At 32.5% G+C, this 24446-nt stretch overlaps 2 protein-coding genes across 2 annotated transcripts; one reads left to right on the top strand and one right to left on the bottom strand.

Annotated features, from left to right (window-relative positions):
• Positions 1–9600: 9600 nt before the first annotated feature.
• Positions 9601–13162, top strand: LOC131636992 (E3 ubiquitin-protein ligase RGLG4-like). Its single transcript, XM_058907563.1, has 8 exons — positions 9601–10036; positions 10865–10949; positions 11380–11520; positions 11602–11813; positions 11949–12028; positions 12109–12214; positions 12448–12575; positions 12729–13162. Exons 1-8 carry the CDS (start codon positions 9755–9757, stop codon positions 13012–13014), a joined length of 1320 nt encoding a protein of 439 aa, XP_058763546.1. The 5' UTR covers positions 9601–9754; the 3' UTR covers positions 13015–13162.
• Positions 13163–13399: 237 nt separating this feature from the next.
• On the bottom strand, positions 13400–17891 carry LOC131636985 (RNA polymerase II C-terminal domain phosphatase-like 4). Its single transcript, XM_058907556.1, has 6 exons — positions 17666–17891; positions 15945–16060; positions 15096–15273; positions 14424–14719; positions 14071–14286; positions 13400–13936 (listed from the first exon to the last, which is right to left on the bottom strand). Exons 1-6 carry the CDS (start codon positions 17889–17891, stop codon positions 13643–13645), a joined length of 1326 nt encoding a protein of 441 aa, XP_058763539.1. The 3' UTR covers positions 13400–13642.
• Positions 17892–24446: the final 6555 nt, after the last annotated feature.

Below are 24446 nucleotides of genomic sequence, written 5' to 3'. Positions count from 1 at the left end.
CTGGTTAAAGTTAAAGAATTGTGCGACATAGGCCTCCTAAAGGGTGCAATTCATTATGTTATTGCTGGAGATAGTACAATGGACTGGTTAGAAAATGTTAAATAGATATGGAGCCCGGAAAACAATCGTTGAAACTCGAAACACTTACCTTGCATCCCTAAGCACCAAATTAACCTATAGTTTTTTTCCCGTTGCTCTGTGTCTGGGCATATCCAATACTCTCGACCATACCAATAATGTTTGATTAAAAGGTATAAATGAGAAGCATAAGGCAATGAAATATTATAACAAACCAAAAAGTGTGCAAGTCAGCCATCTAATATTACAGATCAACACATCTTTCTGAAACCTGCCGGTAATAATGTTAGCGAAACTAATAGGTTGTGTTGGTTGGGCTGTATCACATGTTTGTTAACATCAGAAACAAATGTTCCTCCTGTAAATTTCACCAAAAAATTATGGGGCGATAGTTTAAAGACCAAGTTATTTGGTTGAACTTTAAAGTTTGGTACAATGTACGTCTGATCCAACGCAAACTTGTCATTCTATGCAGTCATATATGTAGTTAGAACAACAACATGGATATCACACCCCTAAAAAATATAGAAAATGTGTATAAACTTTTGTACATAAACTTAAGTACTATTTGAACACAAGGGAAGTAAAAGTTTGTAACTCAACTTACGTACTACTCAAACACAAGGCAAGTGCTAAAACATGTAACTATTGAAATAGAAGCATAAAAGATTTGAACCTACACTTACACTAAAAAAATGAAATTCGCTAAATACAAGCTTAACAAAAGAGAAGTCATACACAACCTAACATAGTGACTGCATAATATGTAACTTCTTAAACACAAGCTCACAAATAATACGTCAATGGTAAAGAAAGGAGAAACACAAATTAAAATCATTTCAAAGTGCTCCTTGTTGTTGGAAATAACACTCCATTTTTGCTCCACTTGAATCGCAACCTTCCACAACTGCTTACTGTCATTGATGTCGCAAATTCGCTCGAACGGTCTAGCCATGAGAGAGACGGAGGAAGATGGTGTGTGGAAGTAAAAAAATGAGAGCAGTTTTCAAAGAGTTGAATGTTGGTTTTAGTTTTAAGAAGGATGTTGAAGAGAGAAGCAAGGGAAAAGGTTTGTATGGGAATAAGTAAATACATACTTGCAAGCAAAGTAGGTATGTTCAGACTGCTCCTACAGACTTGAAGGGAAAGGAGGTGAAAATATCAAATTTACTCAGATCCGCTTACCCTTCGAGCAAGAAAAGAAAGAAGTCGAAAAAGGAAGGAAAATTAAAGGAAGAGGCAAGCTGGGAGTATGTAAGAAAGAAAGATTTGTTGGGGAAGAGGCAAACTGGTCGCGGAGAATGGTTAATTGTTGTGGATGGGTTAATTGAAAAGAAAGGCAAAATTGGAATGTCAAGAACATTAAATTTTCTTATATGATATATTTTTTAAATCAAACTATTTGTGAATCTATTGCACCTACTTCCTTTATCATAGATATTTGATTTGATGAATTTATTTATAAAACATTTGAAGACTTAAATTTGGATGACTATAATATTACATTAAACTGAGAAGTTTATGTTGTGATCTAGTTGCTGCAACATATATTATTGGTATTTTGTTTTATAACTATGAGGTAACTTACTTGATCATATCCAAATTCAATTCGTTCAGCTTCCTTAAGATAGAGGGATTGGCGCGGCGCAAACTTAAGACAGAGGGATTGGTGCGGCTCGACCTCAAGACAGAGGGATTGGCGCGGCGTATCACTTTACTCACGCGGCGCGACCCTGCTTTAACTTGCCCTTTTTGCTTTGTTTCCAATTCTTTCAGCTTCCTTTCCTCTTCATGCTTTCGTCAGGTTACTTTTCAGCTCCAAACCTGCATCAATAGTACCCAAAGTGATTCGATTTGCTTCACAACTTGAACTAAATTTATAAAGTTCAATTCTTACTAAAAAACCCATACAACAATCACAATTTGCTTAAGTTTAGAGCCGAAACTAGTCACACTAACACATGAAAATACCATAAATTTACTCCTAACAGTAACTTACTTGAATCTTATATTACACAAAAGTTAGCAGCCTTGTGGTTTTGTATTTTATTACAATTTAATTTACCACGAATGTCTGAATGACATTTACAATTCGATGAAAGTTGATATTTTGAAATTTATTGTGAATGATTTATTAGGTTGATGTAAAATAATTCTTTCAAGATATTTGAAGGCCCACACTTATTCGTTAAATGTTAAAACATTGTTAAAATTAGACAATTTTTCATATTTAAAGACATGAAATTTATATTTGTTATTACTTTATTTAAAAAAATTAAAATGTAAGTATTTTTTATATTCTGACTTTTTATAATAAATTATGGATCAATTAACTGAACAACCTGACATGTTTTAAGCTATAGAACGATCATATTGAACTCGATCAAACCACATTAAAATTCACCCGAAATTGTGTCTAACATATTGGGTCCATGGCTTGGGCTGGTCTGATATATTAGGTTAGAGTCTAACCCTAATCAATCGAGATTACATCCCGACCCAAGACAATCGATCATCATCACACTTAGGAGAATTGAAATAGTCAAATGACCAACGGACACCGACTGACCATAGTCCAAGACCAGCACATTTCGAGAAATAAGGACAAAACTGCCTTAAAAAATACTAGATCCCATCAGGACACACTAATTGATGACCACCTAGTCCCATAAAAGCACTTTGGCCCTACGCGACTAATGCTTAATGGGTTGTGTACATCTCTATTTTTTGAAGAACTTTAGTGAAACACTTTGCCTTAACATGACTCATGCTTAATGGGTTATGTACATGTTTGATCTCTTAGGTTGAGTCTAGGAGTGGGTTGGAGTCACCTCGCATCTGATAGAGCTCATTGTGGTCGAAATAATTTATTCAGAAAAGCACACCCGAGCTAAGATAACTAATGGATCATAATTGTTATGTCGGCCCAAGTCTAACATATGTTAATATCTGGAAAAAAAATGTTTGAGAAGACATTTATTATTGATGGAAGTATCATGATTTAGGATACGAGACGATACATTCTAATTCTCAAACATCGTTAAGAGGTCATGTCAATTAAGATCAACTATATTGAATGACCTCGAATGGAATTTCTTAAAAACAAAGTCATGAGATTCTTTAATTGCAACTTTACCATTATTCACTAATAGAGCTATCATTGGCACTTTTACTACTATATTTGGTGCCAATGTGAATGTTATAAGAAATTCTAATATAGCATTAATTATTAACTTTAGAGGTTATCAACTATTAGGTATTATCAAAAGTTCTAAGCTTGTTATGTGTTTTTGCATGTAAAACGTTAAACTTATTGTTAGAAATATTATTTATTATTGTTTTATTTATTATTTATGCTTTGTTAAGAGTTGACCTAGTTTATAGGAAGTTCATTTGAAGTCATTAAATGGGGGCTATACATCCAAATTAGTAGGACTTAGTGGTTAGCTTAATTTTCAATTTGTTTTAAGCAGTTCTGTTTTTTGGCCTTTTTCAGTGGAATGAAATAGCAGTTTCTTCTACCTAATTGTTCCTTTTTTCTCTCTAAAATTAACAGTGGTATCGAGAGATGGTTAATTTAGAAAAAAACTAAGTGAAACATGGTGAGATTTGAGAGAAAACAACAATTGTAGATCAATGGCAGCTCAATGAGAATTTTGTGCAGGTTGCAATTCCTCATTTGATGGTCATTATGACCATTGGAGCATGTTAATGGAGAATTTATTGAGGTCCAAAGAGTATTGGCAAGTTGTTGACTCCAAATTTACGGAGCCTGCGACAGAAGCAGTTCAAACAGATGCATAGAAGGCAAAACTAGAGGCATTGAAACTCAAGGATTTTAAAGCCAAGAACTACTTATTTCAAGCCATAAATCAAGCAACTTTGGAGACGATTCTCAACAAAGAAACCTCCAAATAGATTTGGGACTCAATGAATAAGAAATTTCAAGGGAATGTTAGGGCAAGACGAGTGCAGCTTCAAGCCCTACAAAGTGAATTTGAGACTTTACGCATGAAGTCGGATGAATCTGTCACAGATTTGTTTGGAAGAACGATGATCATTGCCAACAAAATGAGAATTCATGGACACAAGATGAAGGATGTGACCATTATTAAGAAGATTCTTAGATCAATGACATCGAAGTACAATTTTGTTGTTTGCTCTATTGAAGAATCCAAAGATATTGATTCACTTACGATTGGTGAATTATAAAGTTCCTTGCTAGTTCATGAGAATAAAATCAACAACCAAAAAAAAGAGGAGCAAGCACTTAAAGCCTCAAATTATTCAAATACCTCTAATTTTAGAGGAGGCCGAGGCAGGGGCAGAGGAAGAGGTCGAGGTGGTTACGCTAGAGGCGATAATGGTCGTAGCAACAACCATAGCAACAATCCTGCCAACCACTAGAATTTAGACAACCCAGGAAGAGGTGGCTATCGTTGAGGTAATCATTCAAATAATTATCGCCCAAAATCTAATGTTGAGTGCTATCGTTGTCATAAATATGGTCATTATCAAAATGAATGTAGAACTAACTTGAATGGCCAAAATGGAGAAAGGACCAACTTTGTAGAAAGAGAAGAAGATGAATCTCTCTTGATGGTGTGCAATGTGACCAAGGAAATTCCAGATAATCTGTGGTATTTGGATACGACCTGCAGTAATCAAATGTGTGGTGATAAGACGATATTTTCAGATTTGGATAAGTCTTTTCTTAGCACCGTCAAGTTCGACGACAACTCCAAAATTAATGTTGCTGGAAAGGGCAATATTATTTTCAAGGCCAAGGGAAATAAAAGTCACAAGATCTCTGATGTCTTCTTTGTCAAAGAATTGAAGACTAACTTGATTAGCCTAAGACAACTTCAAGAAAAAGGGTACGAGATTTCGATCAAGAATGGTGTTTTTCGGGTTCAAGATGAACAATTAGGGTTGATTGCTCAAGTTAAAATGACAGATAATCGGTTGTTTCCGTTAAATCTACACAGATCCACCAGTTCTTGTTTCTCAGCAAAGATTCAAGACTCAACATGGTTATGGCATTTTTTCTATGGTCACCTAAATGTTGGAGGATTGAAAACGTTGCAGCAGAAAAATATGGTGACAGGTCTTCCGGAAATCGCACCTCCAAGTCAGATTTGTGAAGATTGTGCTGTTAGCAAGCAGTACCGAGACTCTTTTCCATCTGGAAAATCTATCAGATCCAAGAAAGTTCTAGAGGTGGTTCATTCAGACATTTGCGGGCCTCTAAATCCAATCTCGAATGTAGGTAAATGGTACTTCATTACCTTCATTGACGATTACAATAGGAAGACATGGGTGTATTTTTTGAAAGAAAAATTTGAAGCATTTGATGTTTTCAAGACATTTAAATTGTCCGTTGAAAAAGAAAGTGGCTGCGGGATCACAGTTCTGCGTACAAATCGTGGTGGAGAGTATACCTCGCATGAATTTGCAAAAAATTGTGAGAATCATGGAATTCAGAGGCAGCTTACAACAACATATTCACCTCAACAAAATGGTGTTTGCGAGTGGAAAAACCGAACTATTATGAACATGGTCCGAAGTTGTGAATTGGAGCGTCCACATTTTGAATAGAAGTCCGGTTTTTTTTGTTCAAAACATGACTCCCGAGGAGGCATGGAGTGGAAATAAACCAACTGTCAATCACTTCAGAATATTTGGGTGTGTTGCCTATGCTCATGTTCCAAATCAGAGAAGAACGAAACTCGAAGACAAAGGAGTGAAATGTATCTTTCTTGGTGTTAGCAATCAATCAAAGGCCTACAAGCTCTATAATCCGAACACTAAGAAGATCGTAATTAGTCGTGATGTGATCTTTGATGACCAGAATTTCAGGTCAGAGATTGAGAAAATGGTTGAACATCATGATATACTTGTTGATTTTGATGATATACATGAAAGTGAACAACAACTGCAACAACCCGCAAGCTCAGATTTGCAATTGCAGACAGTAGAACCTATTGATAGTAGAAAGCAGAATGATGAATCACCGACAACATCAGTTGAAGAAGTGCACTCTCAGCGTGCTAGAAGAAGGCTAGGATGTATGGATGATTATGAGGTGCAAGGCATACACAAATCACAAAACCCACTTACACACTTTGTGTTATTCTCAGATTATGATCCTACATCTTTTGAAGAAGTTGTTAAAGAACCAAAGTGGAAAAAAGCAATGAATGAAGAAATTGCTTCGATTGAGAGAAACAACACATGGGAGTGGTTGATCTTCCACAAGGGCACAAAACTATTGAAGTGAAGTGGGTTTATAAAACAAAATTGAAAGAAGATGGAGAAGTTGACAAGTATAAAGCAAGGTTACTTGCTAAAGGCTACAAGCAAGAGTTTGGGGTGGATTATACTGAAGTATTTGCTCTAGTTGCAAGGCATGATACCATCATAATAATGGTTGCTTTAGTTGCACATAACTCATGGCCCATCTTCCAATTGGATGTAAAACCAGCGTTCTTACACGACGATCTCCAAAAGCAGGTGTTTATTGATCAGCCTCCTGGATACATGAAGTCTAGATGCGAGGACAAAGTCTATAGACTTAAGAAGGCTTTGTATGGATTAAAACAAGTGCCACGCACTTGGTATAGAAAACATAAAGCTTACTTCCTGAAGGAAGGCTTTCATAAATGTCCTTTTGAACACGCACTTTTTGTGAAAAGTGGGGAAGGAAGGAAATTGTTGATTGTGTGCTTGTATGTGGATGATTTGATATATACAAGGAACAATTTCAGCATGTTTGAAAGGTTCAAGCAATCTATGATGTTGGAATTTGATATGTCTGATTCAGGGAAGATGCATTATTTTCTTGGCATAGAAGTAATGCAATCAGAAGCTGGCATTTTTATCTCACAAAAGAAGTATGTGCAAGAAATTTTGAACAGGTTTCAGTTGTCAAATTGCAATCGTGCTGCTACACCTACTGGAGTAGGCTTGAAACTTGTTCGAAATTCGGATGAAAAGAAGGTTGACAGCCATCTTTACAAGCAAATTGTGGGGAGTCTGGTGTATTTAACCGGAACAAGGCCTGATATCATGCATGCTGTAAGTTTGATCAACAGGTATATGGAAAATCCTAAGGAGAGTAATCTCTTGACTGCAAAGAGAATTCTTAGGTTGCGAGGTACTACTAGTTTTGGAATTTTCTACAAAAAGGGAGAAAAATCAGATTTGGTTGTCTATACAGATAATGATTATGCTGGAGATATTGATGATAGAAAGAGTACTTCTAGCTATGTCTTTATGTTGGGTTCTGGAGCCATCTCATGGTCATCAAATTAACAAGAGATAGTCACTTTATCAACTACCAAAGTAGAATATGTTGCTGCAACAACATGTGCTTGTCAAACAATTTGGCTTAGGAGAGTTCTTGAAGGGCTGAATTTTATGCAGGAAAGGGAAGTTGATGCTACTGCAATTTACTGCAACAACAGTTCAACTATCAAACTATGCAAAAATCCTGTTTTACATGGAAGAAGCAAGCACATAGATGTGAAATTTCATTTTATCCGGAATCTCACAAAGGATGGAGTGATTGAACTTCACTACTGCAGAAGTGGAAACCAAATTGCTGATATAATGACAAAGCCATTAAAGGTAGCTGCATTTGAGAAGCTCAGAGCATTATTGGGCGTGTGTGATAAACTAAATGTTTGAAGACTTTCAGTTTAAGGGAGAATGATAGAAATATTATTTATTATTGTTTTATTTATTATTTATGCTTTGTTAAGAGTTGTCCTAGTTTATAAGAAGTTCAGTTGAAGTCATTAAACGTGGGCTATGCAGCCAAATTAGCAGGACTTAATGGTTAGCTTAATTTTAAAATTTGTTTTAAGCACTTCTAATTTTTGGCCTTTTTTAGTGGAATGAAATAGCAGTTTCTTCTACCTAAGTGTTCCTTTTTTCTCTATAAAATCAACTCTTATGAATCATAGACATCATAAACACAACATCGATATTGACATGTTGGCACCGCTAATTGACACACATTTTCTAGAGATTCGGTGCTACAAAGGTACAATGTCGAAAATGTGAATAATTGATCTTTTTAAGTCCATTCTTGTTATATTTTTTAATTAATTTTTTTTTAAAATAGGAAAATATTTTACCATTAATATAAAATGTAGCAACACTACAAATTTAAAATTAAATGTTCATTAGTGAATTCGTGGTAAGATTTATTTAGATTACAAGATTTATCTTTTAGACTTAGCTCATCATGCAAAGAGTTTTGGGAAAGTCTTAAATCTCACTAGAGATGTTCCCAAGATTATAGAGCAAATCAAAATGGCAATATTGGTAGCATGTGAAGCTGGTCAGAAGACTTAAGAAAGTTGTCCTTGAATTGACGCAAAGACTTGGGAAGAGAAATCATACAATTGAATTGACCTATGAATTTAAAGCTGCTTAGATCCTTGTGGTAATATATTTCTCAATCGTTATCTATGATAGAAATGAACTTTCCTCGTAATATCATGATTCAAATACCAAGTACTATTATTAGGCAAATGTTTTTATGTCAACCTAACATTTAACTCTAAGTTCAATAAATTGATACCATAATTACACAGACGCGTAAAATACCAGTCAAATAATATCCATAATTATGACACTTAATAACTTTTTTACTTTTTATTTCTAGACATTTCCTATACCATTTTGAGTAAAATAATTGACTCACTTAACTAATTTATATAAATTAAAAAAATATTTTTATTAAAACACATTTATTATGTATTTGTATATTCACCTTTAATATAAATACAAAATAAAAAAATCAAATAGTTGGACTCCAGTGATAAATGAGCTTCTGCTAAGGACGTAACCTATAAATACAAAATAAAAAAATCAAACAGTTGGACTCCAGTGATAAAGGAGCTTCTGGTAACCCGGAGAATACCGACTTTGATTCTTAGGTGGGAACAATGCTTGGTTAGTGTCCATACCTCTCAACACAAGCTCTAGATTATATGGCCCATTTCTCTTAGGAACTAGAGTGCGAAAGAAAAAAAAACTAGTAAAATACAAAAAATACAAATATTATTAATTAAATAATTTAATTAAGAAATAATAATTAATATTATATTATTTTGTTTTCTAAAAACATATTTTATAAATAATTTATTTTCGGTTACTATCATATATTTTTCTAATTTTTAAATTTTAATAAATAAATTTTTTATCTCTATAAATTGAAGTTACTAATATTTGTAGTCTTTTTAAAAAATAAAATTCCAAATCAAGTCATATTTCACTATATCTAAATTATATTTCTTTCCATAATTCTTCTCCTTCTTTTAGAACTAAAACCCATAAACACTCAAGCAACTCTTGAGCATCTTACTAGGCAAGGTACAAAGCTAGGAAGCAAAATAAAGCACCAAGAATAGAATGAGATACCAATATATAGTAATCAATCATTTTAATTACTTTTGCATATAATGATATGATTTTCTAGGAACCAACCACTGACACTTGCAGTTGCACCTTCCTTTGTGTTTCCTTTTCATTTATTATTTCTCATGATCATAATAAAAAAAATTACATACAATTTACATATTTATTTACCTATATATACATGCCATGATGTCAATCTTTCAATATATATAGAGAAAAAATAAACCTAGTTATTTGAATTGATGCTATGGGAAATTTTTTAGGTAAAAATAAAAAGCATGAGTCTCAGAAAAACCATTCTTCAAGGAATGATAGAGAAAAAGGTGGAAGAATCTCTTCATCTAATTTTCATACTCAAAATCAAAAACCTATGTCATTACCACTTCCACCACCACCACCACAAGTTGCTTCTTCTTCTATGTCTAAGAAATCAAGTTTTGGTAAACAAGATTCTGGACAAACCTCAAAAACCATGAAACCTTCTAAGAAATATGATTTTATTCCAGATAACTTCACTACCCTTGAACAGGTATGTTTCTTTGATAATAATTACTTTTTCTGAATAGAAAATGTATTAGTGATTATCCTATAATTAAGTGCAACATTTTATTAATTTATTTACTAGAAAGAATATATCATAATTTGAGAGATTATAGCATTTTATGTTTTTTTGTTAAGATGTTTTTTATGAAGTTTAAATATTAATCTTCTCTTTGTGTGAAATAAATTATTTGTTAGCATAACCTATAATTTTTCTAAGTGATTATTTATTATTTTCATAATTAATCACAAACTAGAAGCTAATTAATTTTTTAATTGATACAAGTTTGATAAAATAACATATATAGATACAAATTAAATTAGCCGCAAATTCTAACACAATTTGCAGAAATTAATATTGTTAGGTTGAACGTCATCATCAGAGTTTGGACTCTAGTATTCACAATAACGTGTGAGAAATTTTTAGTAGTTAGCATTCCTTTGTCGGTAAGTTTGATGAATATATTGTAACAAAAAATAATGAAATTGTTTGTTAATGGAAGGAATGACTAATGAACCACTAGCTTGAACCATAGACACCACTAATTAAATTGTTTGTCTTTAAATAAAAGAGAAAAGGAATATTAAAAGTATGGGGAAGCATGTTACTTTTTCTTTAATTAGAGTTAACAAACTTTTTTAAAGACATTACTATATTTATGAACATATGTTCTATTGGGTGGATTTGGTAAACTTTATTACCAAATTATTCTTATTGATTAAGATTTTGATTTTATTAGTTTTAGATGTTTTTTTTTTTTTTAAAAAGAGAAACAATTCAAATTATTATGAATTTAATAGAAATTATATTTTATAGGTTATTGCGGCTCTTAGGAAAGAAGGTTTAGAGTCATCAAATCTCATCCTTGGAATTGATTTCACAAAGAGTAATGAATGGACTGGTAAGTTCTACCATACAAACAAATAAGTGATTCCATCAATAAGCCATTATCCATGTCATGCAAGTTATATGTAAAAATCCATGATTTAGACCTAAAGTTTGTTATATATGGTTAGGTTTCGATTTTAATCACTGTTTTAAAAGTTAATCCTAACATCTAAATCTTCTCTAATTCGAGAGATTAGCCCCTGCAGTTACGCAGAAAGAATACCCAATTTATGCTAAAAAAACATGTAGATCATGATTCAACAGACTTACTATAGCTCGAATTGAGACAAAATTGCAAGTGAAAATCTCAAATTAATAATAGAGCCATAGACAATGCGACAATGTTAGTTGATGGCTTAACTAGTTGAACTTTTCTGTTCGATTTTTAAAACATTGGATATAATTTTTCGTTGAAGCTAAAGAATCCAAATTTGTTATTGAAGGTAAAGTCTCATTCAATAATAGAAGCCTACATGCAATTGGAGAAACACCTAACCCCTATGAGAAGGCCATATCAATTATTGGCAAGACTTTGGCTCCCTTTGATGATGATAACTTGATTCCATGCTTTGGTTTTGGTGATGGTAAGTTCTCTCTATTCCTTAAACTATACTGTAACATGTAAAAGTGATTTAATTAATAGATTTTTCAATTCAATTATACAGCTACTACACATGATCAACAAGTATTCAGCTTTCATAGTGATCATTCACCTTGCCATGGTTTTGAGGAAGTTTTGGAATGCTACAAAAAAGTTGTTCCAAACTTGAAACTCTCAGGACCAACTTCTTATGCTCCTGTCATTGAGGCTGCTATAGACATAGTTGAGAAAAGTCATGGACAATTTCATGTCTTGGTTATCATTGCAGATGGTCAGGTATATAAACCTCTGTAACACCGACACCTCTGAAAAAAGACGTGTCTGTGCATGTGTCAGATACTGACACGATACCGAAACTTGTGATTATGTTTCTCAAATCACATTGACAAGAAAGTTTGGTTTCATTTTAAGGTTACAAGAAGTGTAGATACTAATGATTATGAACTAAGCCCTCAAGAAGAGAAGACAATCAAAGCAATTGCTAATGCAAGGTAGATAATTTGATGGAGTAAATGTTATTTAGAAACCATGAACTCTTTTAATCTATGTTCATTCTTTGTTTATGATACAGTGCATATCCGCTTGCGATAGTTCTTGTTGGAGTTGGCGATGGACCTTGGGAAGACATGCAAAAGTTCGACGACAAGATTCCAGCTCGCGATTTCGATAACTTTCAGGTATGACATTGCAATATCACACCATAAAAATGTGCATCATAAGTCATAATCATCTACTTGAATTCGCATCTGGTGTTCTCTACTTATATATATATTCAACTATCTTCGGTGAAACGTTGAGTATAGGATAATCTAACGGATAAAGTCTCTAGTCGTTAAATGAATCTAACAACTGAGAAAATTGTAACATTCTTTTTTATCAATTGGTCAAATAATTTGTCCGTTTTGTACAGTTTGTTAATTTCACGAAGATTATGTCTAAAAACTCAAGTCCTGCCGAGAAAGAAGCAGCTTTTGCTCTCGCCTCTCTCATGGAGATCCCTTTCCAATACAAAGCATGCATCGAATTTCGAAAACTTGGGTATGATCCTTAAATATTAACCTAAGATATTTTTACTAAGTCTTATGCTAATGACACGCACTAGAATTTCACACATCTTTTTTTATACGTCTATGCAATCTTACGCAATATCTTTATGTTTTCTTCTTCTCTTTGTGTATACATGGATAACAGGCACGTAACAGGAAGAGCAAAGAGAATAATTCCAAAAGCTCCTCCCGTTATTTATTCTCGTCCTGCACCGACCATTTCAACAGCACCATCCATTTCGACAGCAGCAGCACCACCAACAACAACAGATGAACAAAATCAATCTGCATGTCCTGTTTGTCTGACCGAAGGAAGAGATATGGCGTTTGGATGTGGGCACATGACTTGTCGAGATTGTGCATCAAAGTTAAGTCATTGTCCAATATGTAGAGTCAGGATCACGAGTCGTCTTAGAGTATACAGTGGTTGATGATGTTGCTCTATAGAGCTTAAAAACTCGACATGGATTTCTTGTAAATTTAATATATTTAGTTTCGTAGACGTTGAAAAGTGGATATGCGTTTCTGTAAGTTTGAACTCCCTCCACATCTAATTGATTTTTTTAAAATTTCAAGAAACAGTTTACCCATGTTTCTAATTTTTTTTCAAGTAACATTTCATTTACAAAAAAATTAATAAAAATTAGAATGAACTATAATCATAAATCATGCTAGTAACATTTTGCAGAAAACCTTACATCAAAATGCAATTCATATTTTCATTTCAGAATTAAGTAAATCTGTCAATATTCAATGTCTGTACTCTGTACAATTTCCTAGATTACATGTAAGTATTTCTAAACTACTATACAACTTCTTAGGATACAACACTTTTATTGGGCAAACTCTTGAACCGGGTTAGTCTTCTCCGAAATCATGACAACCCAGAACACAAATTAACTTGAAAAGAATTTACAATCCACTGTGCAGATGAATACCGGAACCACTTCACCATCGAATGAAGTATCTTCCATAATCAGAATGAGGATGTTAGTAGTTGATTGGCCTACTATAAAATCGAAACAAACTATCAACAGAGCAGTGTTATACAACGACAAACTAGTTATTTTCTTCGACGGAGAAGTTCTCTTCAGGCTGCTTTTGCCAGAAGAAATTTGCATCCTCTATCCATTGCGAATTAACCAAAAACTTTTTTTCTTCCAGTGCCCACTTGGACTCCCTAGTTCCAACACTGTTAGAAACTACATGTGTCACATTGGGCTCAAGTGTATTTAAACAAGTAGCTCCTAGCTTCTTTGCTATCTTCTTGAGTGTATGGAAATCACGACATAAAGCACGGCTTAAGACGATCACACATCCTCTTAAGATTTCACTTCGAAGTGATGACAAAACCTAGGAAACATGAATTGATTGCAAGAATTAAATCATCAGAATATATCATACTGGCATGACAAATTAGCTTATATTTCCGTTAACAAGATGCAAGAAGTAGAAGACAGACCAATATTAACAAGATAACTGACTACCTGCCGCACATCTCTGTCAACATGATTTTCTTTAAAGAAAGTGTAGTGTATATGTTTGAGCACTTCAAGCATTTTGGCAAGCGCTCCATCTGTTTCACTTTCATCTATCCGCAATTCAGCAAGTGATTTGCATTTGTAGCCAAAGTGCTCACAACTTGAATTGAAAAAGAGGTATCTCCTCATCAATATCAGATTATCTTTGTGCTTCGGCCATACCTAAAAAATTTGTTTGCAAAACTTTCATACATCACAATAAAATGAGATAACTTTAATTTTATAGATTCTCCATAATTGTAATCTACATAAATTAAATAATTCAGCCAAAACAAGTCAGAAACTAGCAGTGCACTCACGTGTTTTGTATCATCAAGAATTAGGATTGCACTTTCATTCTCCAACACCATACCGAGATGCTTCTTGCGGTTTTGAGTTCCATCATCTCGAGAAATCACATTACTATTAGCATTGAAGTATTCCCTTTCAGGATCAAGCAGCTTGGCCATCTCTAATGAATAGTTCCGATCACCCAAAGTGTATATGCACAAGTCAAATATTTCACTTGCTTCTTTAAGAAATGTGCGGACAAAGGGCCTCAACTTGGTAACCATTTGTAAATGCTCCACTTTGAAGAGGCTACCTTTGGAGACATATATTGTTTCATCATTTACAAGGTTAGGAAAGCAGCAGCATATATAAGAAGTCATAGAACAGCAAAGGTGAAATCAAGATTTTCTTTAAAGAAAATACACAGATGAAGTGATGAGGAATTATATAAATGAGTTTGAAATACCCTAATTTTACTAAAATGTAAGAATTTGAGTTAGCAAGTCAATCTATTTATAAAACTATTGTGTACATGATACCCTATTTACTAAAATGCAAGAATTTTTTTATGGAAATACAATGAAAAATAATGGAATTTTTACGTAATAAAAACAACAAACATGAGGCGCATTAAGCAAAACTTCTAAAAAAATATAAGGATGCCAATTACCAAAAGAAAATGTGCATTGGGTTGAGTATACCTTCTAGATAACTTTTCTGAGTTATCATAGGCCTTTCTTCTTCGCTCAAACGATGAAGGGAAGTAGAATTTAGCAGTGTGTGATCTAGGTCCAGAACCAAATAAAGCTTTTTACGGCATAATAAATTCGTCATGTTATTGCACAATCTAGAAACTTCCTCATCATGAAGTCTTAGTCCCTGATAATACGAAAAAATCGCCATCGTGTTAAATAACTTGTTGCTTGGCCAAATTATGTAGAATAATTGTGTTGTGTATATGATATGATACAACAAGAATTCATAGGAAAAGACAGAAGAATTGAATGAAATAGGATTTTATTGTGAAGCTTGTCTGAATCAATGTGACCTAAAAGACAAAATGATACAATAGGACTAAATCTGAGAGTGCCCAATACTCTATCAGGAATGATACAATAAGGCTACATTATAGAGAGTCCCAATTCTAACTTACAACAATGACAAATCATTAACTAGTAGTCGTGTTACCCTCTCTAGAGCTAATCTCTTAAGCTATTTAACACCAAATCATTATTCCTAACTCTCAGAAAGCAAACACTACATGGCGACATTTCAAGCTATTTCAAGTTGATCAGACAGTCATTTGAAAATAGCGACCTGCGGCAACAACAACAACCATCTAAATCTAAGTTATTAGTACCACAAATCTCTTAAGCTATCTAACACCAAATCATTATTCCTAACTCTCAGAAAGCAAACACTACATGGCGACATTTTAAGCTATTTCAAGTTGATCTGACATTCATTTGAAAATAGCGACATGCGGCAACAACAACCATCTAAATCTAAATCATTAGTACCACAAGATAATTATCAGAAACAATGTGTACCTTGTGTACGAACCCAAATGCCAAACCAGATTCCCCATCCAGCGTTTTCCCACAATATATACACATGCCTCCAAATGAGCCAGGATGTATACATACACCAACCTTTACAGATGGCACTGCAACAATTTAGAGACAGTCGTATGAGATTCATAATCATATTTCACAAACATGCGAAAACATGGTGCATGGTCTAATCCGTTAGAACTTGAAAATAAATTGATGGCATTCTTGTTATCCAATGGATAAAAAAATAGGTGGTATGAAGCGTACGGTATTACTTCGGGGAGACGGGGGACCGTTCAGTTAAAGCGCAGACTACATATAAGAATGCACGCCAAACAAGCTTAGGTTGTACCAGCGAAATAGTTCGACAAAGCTTTAATGGCAGATAAACTAACAGACATTATCACATCTTCTCTTAAAAATTGGTTTGGTTCACTTGCTCTAAAACAGAAGCTGCGCATGATGAATACATTTTTGAAAATTTACATGCATATGTGGCTTGATGGATTCTCGTTCCTAGCAAAGAAAATGAAAGAAACAACTAAAATGATCAAAATTACCTATTTTTTGTTCCATGGTACCTTCTGAAGTAGACCCCTCAATTTCATCGGTGCTTTCAGACTTACGTTTTTTAGTTCTGCTTTAGTTTGTAAATTAAAGTGTAGCAGAGTGAAATTTTATTAGAAAACACAAAACAAAAAAAAAAATCAAAGAATACATAATTGTCCCTTAGGTTGACTCAACAATACATACATAGGCACAAAAATTAAGAACCCTATATTCATTTCTCTCCCATAGATTGATGCTAATTTGTTCACAATTCCATAATAACAATAATCAAAATCTTTTTTCGATAGGTGGAGTATGCTACATGGATCAAACAATACAAAAATGTTCTCTCACGGGTCATGTCAAAAAATAGGTCATTTGAGTTTTCCTTCACCTTTTACTATTGGACTGTGCTACAAAAATGCCTCCTAGTGGTGTTTTTACAATGGAAGTGACAGAAACTTTCTCTTCAATGATTTTATTCTCGGTCCTAACACATATGGCTCTTAACTCAAGTGTTTCTACCATATCCTAATCTCTATCACATTGCACTTATTTTGTTAGTGTCTCTTTACCCCCAAGCATTTAGTCCCATAGATAGAATACTTGGCATAATTTTCCTTTAAAAGCATAAATGGTTCACAATTCCACAAACCAGAAAAGTAAGTTGTCATACAATAGTGAAGATACTTAAGCAAAACATAGATAAACACACTATCATTTGACATTTAAGTACTTAAGAAGAAAAGGCATTACTAGATAATATTCATTCAATAGTATAGTTGATGGTCGAGCACTAATTGTAATTAAAAGTTAACACCTCCCACTGTTATCTTTCACGAGTTTTTGGAAACAAGAATCACTCCTAAGACATTAAAAAACAGTCAACATGAAAATCATCGATGATAAAAGAAATCACTTAAAACAGGCTGAAAGTAGCTAGTGAATGCAACTTACTGAAATTTAATTAAAGTCACCCAACTACAATACTAAAAAAACATTGTTCCTACTGAATAGGGTCAGCTGAATTGATCAATGAAATGTCACTGTGCTCTATAACAAAATGTTTAGATAAAATTCATCTATATAAGCACCACAGTACTCTATATCTAGTCCTCTAAATTTCAATAAATTGAAAAAATAAAACTTGGCAACAGCTTAACTAATACCAATAACCATATAATATGAAATAGGTGATGGAGAGCACCTGAAACCCTCTAACTTATTTTGGCTTTCAGCTTCATTATCTGATGATGAGTTGGATGAACTTTCATCTAGTTCATCCTCAAGATTTTCATCAAGTTCATCCTCAAGACATGCAATAAGGTCCTTCTCAAGACATGCAATAAGGTAATCATTCTCATCACTGTCAGATGAATCTGTCACATCACTCATCTGTATTATTGCCATCCAACAAAGCCAAATCAGGAAGTAATATCCATAAATAAAGAAACTACACAAACCACAATCAATTGTCAAGTAAAAACAGAAAACAGTGTGGCAGCTAACATCAAAAGAAGTATCTTAATTATATGGAAATTTAGAAACTTTAGGTATATCAATATGTTATCACCCACTCAATTACTCATAATTGGCTCACAAACAGTCAAAATTTTCAGTTGAAACTTCAAATCAATTTAAAGTACTATACATTTTTTTCGTATACAATCTTATACGCTATTATACGAACACTATCAATATAAACTCTTACAGTAGTAAAACTGATGATTCTCCCCTTACCTTTACTCTAACAGGATCTCCAAATTTCAGAGATTTCTTTTCTTTTCGCGATTCAACTTTCCTTGCTCACATCACACGTTCTAACCACAAGGAATCTCAAGTTTGTATACTCGAGATACAACTCTGTCAAACGGTTTGATGAAACTCGCTGCATACAACAAATTGAAATGCATCAGACATGCATAACAAGATATACATAACAACATGTATTCACATTTTCTACATTGCTCACATCTCAACATCAAGATAACCAAAAATTCAAATAAAAAATAACCGAACAATCTAAAAAATCAAAATAAAACGAAAATTCAAATAACAAGAAGCAAGATTTTGAATAAAACGTTGGCAACCACGATCACACTGATCACACCGTAACATCAAGATTTTTTATGTTTCTGCAAAATGCGATCACGATTCTTTGCAATATCAAGAAATTCTCAGTGAACTGAGACATGAAACTCAATTGTTAACAGTTATAATCGACATTTCACCAAAGATATGTGCGTACGGAAGGGGAAAAAACTGATAGAGATAGAGAAATGATCGAAATCGAAGCATTAGAATCAGTATAGCGCAAAAGATAAACTCGCCTGAGTTTTTCCGATGAGAATGGAGAAACGGAGCTCCGGCGAGGAACCGTTACGGTGGTGCGGCAATGGCGCGGTTAGTTCAGAGGTTTAGGAGGGAAGGGTTTTGCGAGTTTTTTGATTATTTGAACGTCGTGTTCGTTATAAAGGTTTTGAGGGAAATAGAATAAGTAGACCGGCCGGTTCAGAATAAACTCGCCGGTTCAACAAATCTTTTTCTAAGATTTTTGGAGTCGAACCAAATTTTATCATTCATGTTGTGTGAAATTATTAAAATAAAATATTTAGAATATTTAAGATATTCATAATTATTTAATTGAATAAAGAATAGTAAAATAGTTTAAGGGTGTGTTTGGATTGACAGTTGACGAAATTGATTTTAGCAGAATTAAATTAGGTAGAATTGAGTTTAATAGAATCAATTCTGAAGACAAAAGCTACAAATTTTAATTTCAAGTAGAATCAATTCTAGAGACAAAATCAATTCTAAACATTTTAAAATCATCCAGAATCAATTCTATAACTTTAGAATTGCTTTTAATCTTTCCAAAAGCCAAACTAAACATGTACTAAGGGTCTGTTTGGTAAAAATAGCTGTTGACTGATAAGCTAGCTGATAGCTTATAGCTTATGACTGATGGCTGATGACTGATGACTTATATCTTATAGCGGATGGTTGAGACTGATAGCTTATAAGTTCATTGAAGTGTTTGGTAAAATTAGCGGTTCAATTAACTTATAAATGTAAAATGACATAAAAGATATTTAATATATAATTATTTTATTTTAAATTGAAATAAATTATAAGGGTCAAAATGAATTTTAATTGAAATAATAAGGATAAAAAAGGAAGAAAAAGTAATAAGCTATAAGACATAAGCTAAAACGCTATTTGAAATAGCGTCTGAAAAATAAGCTATAAGCTAGTAAAATAAGCTATAAGCTCGTGATGAAAAGACTGTTACCAAACGAGTCTAAATTATCATATGAGCTTATAAGACATAAGACATAAGCTATAAGTTTGAAAACATGTCTTACCAAACAGAGCCTAAGTAAAAGTTAAATTAAATCTAGATGACTTTATTATTATTATTATTATTATTATTATTATTACTATTATTATTATTATTATTATTATTATTATTATTATTACTATTATTATTATTATTATTATTATTACTATTATTATTATTATTATTATTATTATTATTATTATTATGCTAAACACTACTATCATACTTCAAACATGAGATCACACAATTTGTGTGTGTAAAATTTTAATAACTAATGTCATTTATTTTATGCATAAAAAAAATTCAAATTAAATGGTTAAATTATTACATAAAAATTTATTTAGTACCAAATTCATAAAACGGTATACGTTTTACAATAATTTTTATTGATGGACAATATTGTAATTCTCAAAATTTTGAAGCAATCATCTTTTTTAAATTAGCAAAATATTTGTGCATCCGCACGGATAAATTTATGTAATACGATATAATTTTACTTAGATATACATATAAGTTTGAAATAAGTTTTTAATTATAAAATAAATAATGATAATATAAATTCAATTGTGTTAAATAATAATACAAAAAGGAAAAAAGGCTCGTCAAATGAAGAAACGAAAAAAATAAAAAATTTTGACATTTGAAAATAAAAAATTTGTGTATCAAATAAATGTAATATTTAATTAAAATAAAATAGGTATTTTACTGATAGTGACTCATGGGAAAAAGAGAAATTTTGACATTTATAAATAAAAATTTTGTCTCCCAAATAAAAACAATTATAAAATAAAATAAAGGGTTAATAGTAGTTTAACCCCGTGTAATATGAGTGTGTTTTGGTTTACCCCCTACTGTTGTCAAAGGCAGGTTTTGGCAACGGTTTTTTTAAAAAAACCGTTGCCAAATGGCATGGAGGGGGGCAAAGCGAAATTCGCTAACATTACAGGGGGTGAACTACTATTAACCCTAAAATAAAATAGGTATTTTATTGATAGTGGCCTGTGAGGAAAAGAGAAATGTTGACTTATGTGCCTCAAATAAAGATAATTATTAACTAAAATAAAATAGATATTTTGCTAATAATGACCCGTGAAAAAAAATTTGACATCTAAAAATAAAATTGTTGTGTCTTACATAAAGATAATTGTCAATAAAAATAAAATAAGAATTTTGTTGATAGTGATAGTGAAAAAAAATTTAACATTTAAAAATAAGAATTTTGTATCTTAAATAATAAAAATTATTAATTAAAATAGAACAGATATTTTTTTAATAGTGATCCATTAGATGGAAAGATAATTGTGTGTATGGCTATTAAGCATTATCCAATTTCATAAAATAAATTCCTAATGTTATTAAAATTTAAAAATAGATTAATTAATATTTTTAATAATAATAAATAAAATTAATTAATTAAATTTATCCTAAAAACAAAACTAAAAGTCAATATTGTATGCATTCATATACTATAATTAAACATTTTAATATATTAAAAATAATTAGGAGAAAATAAAATAATTAGATAGAAAAGATAAAATAATAAAATGAAAATGAAAGAATGTGATGGTGAGTGAAAGAGTAAAGTGAAAGTTGAAAAAATATCAAAAAGGAACTTGATACTTGGTAGCATTTGGTTGAAGTAAGGTGAATTAATGAGCATATTAGGTTTTTACTATTTTAACATTTTGCAAATGTAAACAAATTTAAAATGAAAGATATTATTGATAATTTGCATGGTTGTTCTTTTAATGGATAGATAGTTGATTTTCATGTTTCTTTGTGTTTTTTAGTTGTTGATTACACATTATTCACTTTCAACAAATGAATTAAAAAGATCGATATTTAACTTAAGTTAGATTTTGTTGAGATTACACATTATTGGTATGCTTTATGAATTTCTTTTTATGACTAGTCGCTACTAAAATTTAAAATTTTGAGACGTTTTGTTAAATGTCATGGTTGCACATCCTTTGGTAACTGTCACACACACACATATGAGAAATGTTTTGTATGTGCACAATTTCCTAACATGATCTACTTCTTGAAATGTGTCATTAATAAAAGTTGATTAGTACCAATTTGAGTCCTTTATTATATTTATACCATTGATGTGGCTACATGTTAGTGTGAATGTTTTTCTGTTGTTATCTTTTTTATGTGAATAAGAGTTGTGAGTAATTAGGATTGTTTTCTCACGTCTCATTCTTCTCTCGGCGTGATTAGGTACAATGGTCCACGTCATCAGACATCCTTCTTAACCTTAAGTTGATGAGGATACACATAACTCTTACTCTTGGGAAAATGACACTTATTTAGGTGACTCCTTCAATATATTTTGATGTATTTGAACCAGAAAAGCACAAAGTAATTTCTAAAGTATGGGTCTTCCTAGTGCTTGGAAATTTAGCATTCCAACCTTTATAGATAAAATTTGCCAAGAGTTTCCCTACTCTTCTTTCCCCATGTTTGGTATTGTCTTCAAAGAAATGGATTTCTTTCTCCCATTCACTATCTTTAACGAGAGATATTCTTTGTTATTTGGTCTTGACGCCTTAACAGTTGCATCCTAAAGATTTAAATTTTACTAAGACATTTTAATTTGTATGTCGATATTTAAATCAAGAGGCTTATTTAAGGGTCTTCTTCCACATCTTTTTAGTAGCTTAGGAAGGCTCTGTTTCCTCCTATGGCTTGTTTCACTTCAAGCAATCTCCCAAAATATTTGAGGGTTTCAGTGAATCATTAAAAATTTCAAAATTTTCTATCATGTATTGAGTCTCTTACTGTTGAGGCTCACCCGAACCTTTGTAATTTTGAAGACGAGGTATGTGATGCAGTTTGTGAACCTAAATTCCCCCAATGTTGGAGTTAGTATATTTTCAGTTATACGAAGGCGGAGCTTTCTTATAAATTTTTGGATATTTTCAAAGGGGAATAAAATGATGATGACTCTACCCAATTAGGTGCTAGCCTTTCACTTTAAGTGTTTTTGCATCTGGTATATGCCATTCTCAGAACGAGGTCTCTAGGGACGAAGGTTCTGGAAATAAATTTTGTTGTACTTTGAAGCCACTTTTTTCTTTATGATGGTCTCGCTTAAGACAACCTAGTCCATTCATTCTTTTAGGAGGTATAAATCTTCTATTTATTCTTTCTTGTTGACTTTTCTTGTGTTTTAGTGCAAAGTCCTCTAACTTATCTCTCATATTTCTAGGGAGATCATAACTTCTATCTAGTACATGAGTCAAAACAAGTTTTTCTTTGTTGAAGAGTATGTAGCAGTACGGTAAACACAAAGGACATGTGGGAGTTCTTCTACCTAGTGTTGGTGTCATAAATTATCTTCTATATCCCTCTAAGAAAAACTTTATTTGTTAATTCTACTTGACTGTTGGTTTAGGGATGCTAAATGATGGGTTCCTTACAAATAGTCCATTAACTCTTGGAATTTCTTATTTGTGAATTGTGCTATATTATTTGTCACTGTGGTGTAACACCCTTCTAAACCCCGCGGCAAATTAAATAAATTCATTCAGAGTACATAAAAACAAGGGTGCCACAATTCAATAATTTATTAAACATTGTTCAGTTATGTCATGCATTCACTGAGGCAATCATCATAAATTAAAAACATTTCATGTTTACACAGCGGAAATTAAATCATACGAATTAAGCTTAACATCTTTGAAACTTATCCTCCAAAATATCAAAACATAACCAGAGTTATAAAACATAAACTCTAAACATCGCGTCCCCAGTGTTACAAATATCAGAGCATGACACCTGACGCTAACTAAACACACTGACTCATGAGCTAATCCTCACCGAGTCGAACAACCGCTATCCTCAATCTGAAAATGACAACATGTAAGGGTGAGTATCATCATAATTAACAAATGTTATAAGGTTATAAAGCAATAACACATCATAGTTGCATCATTCACCCAATTGTTTCATAAACAGACATTCAGACAAGTTTTATCATCATAAGCAACCAACCAACACATAATCAATATTTATAACACTGGAATACATCCAATCATGTTATAAAAGCATGCATATGAATGAACTGACACTATGCATGTGGTACCAACATCATCAAATGGGAATAACCCATGACCGATCCAACATCATCAAGATACGGCCCTGCCAGCACAGATTCCACACAATAGAAATCATGCCCTTTACTGATCCAACACATCATCATGGATACAACATCAACAATGAATATGAATGAATGCAAACATACATGAACATACTTATACCATCATCAAGTCTATGAGTAACATCATCAAAATACTCATTTCATCATAATCATCATCATCATTATCAAGCATGTTTATATATATATGCATCATTCGATCACAATCACATCATTAATCATCACATAGATTATTTCACAAGGTTCTTTTAGCTCGAAACGGCACACAAAACGGATAAACGGTTCAAAAGTTATGAGTTTTCCAAAATACTTCATTTTTCAAAAACCTTCAGTGGTAATTGGTTACCCAAAGGCCAGTAACCGGTTACCAAGTTTTATGAAACACATTCCCCTGTTTTTTGTATGGGTAGTCGGTTACACCCCTTTCAGTAACGGATTACTGACTCCC

This window comes from Vicia villosa, unplaced genomic scaffold, assembly GCF_029867415.1.
Source record: "Vicia villosa cultivar HV-30 ecotype Madison, WI unplaced genomic scaffold, Vvil1.0 ctg.001882F_1_1, whole genome shotgun sequence".
NCBI classification, from domain to species: Eukaryota; Viridiplantae; Streptophyta; class Magnoliopsida; order Fabales; family Fabaceae; genus Vicia; species Vicia villosa.
Note: the sequence above shows the minus strand (reverse complement) of the source record. Positions and strands in the feature narration are given on the sequence as shown.

Excerpts from the sequence above, each read along its gene's own strand:
- LOC131636985 (XM_058907556.1), bottom strand. The coding sequence starts at position 17,891 with ATGAGTGATGTGACAGATTCATCTGACAGTGATGAGAATGATTACCTT. Across the intron at positions 14,720-15,095 it reads TCAGAAAAGTTATCTAGAAG|ATGTCTCCAAAGGTAGCCTC; the intron begins GTATACTCAACC and ends ATGAAACAATAT. Across the intron at positions 14,287-14,423 it reads TTCTTGATGATACAAAACAC|GTATGGCCGAAGCACAAAGA; the intron begins GTGAGTGCACTG and ends CAAATTTTTTAG.
- LOC131636992 (XM_058907563.1), top strand. The coding sequence starts at position 9,755 with ATGGGAAATTTTTTAGGTAAAAATAAAAAGCATGAGTCTCAGAAAAAC. Across the intron at positions 10,950-11,379 it reads AAAGAGTAATGAATGGACTG|GTAAAGTCTCATTCAATAAT; the intron begins GTAAGTTCTACC and ends TTGTTATTGAAG. Across the intron at positions 11,814-11,948 it reads TTATCATTGCAGATGGTCAG|GTTACAAGAAGTGTAGATAC; the intron begins GTATATAAACCT and ends TTTCATTTTAAG.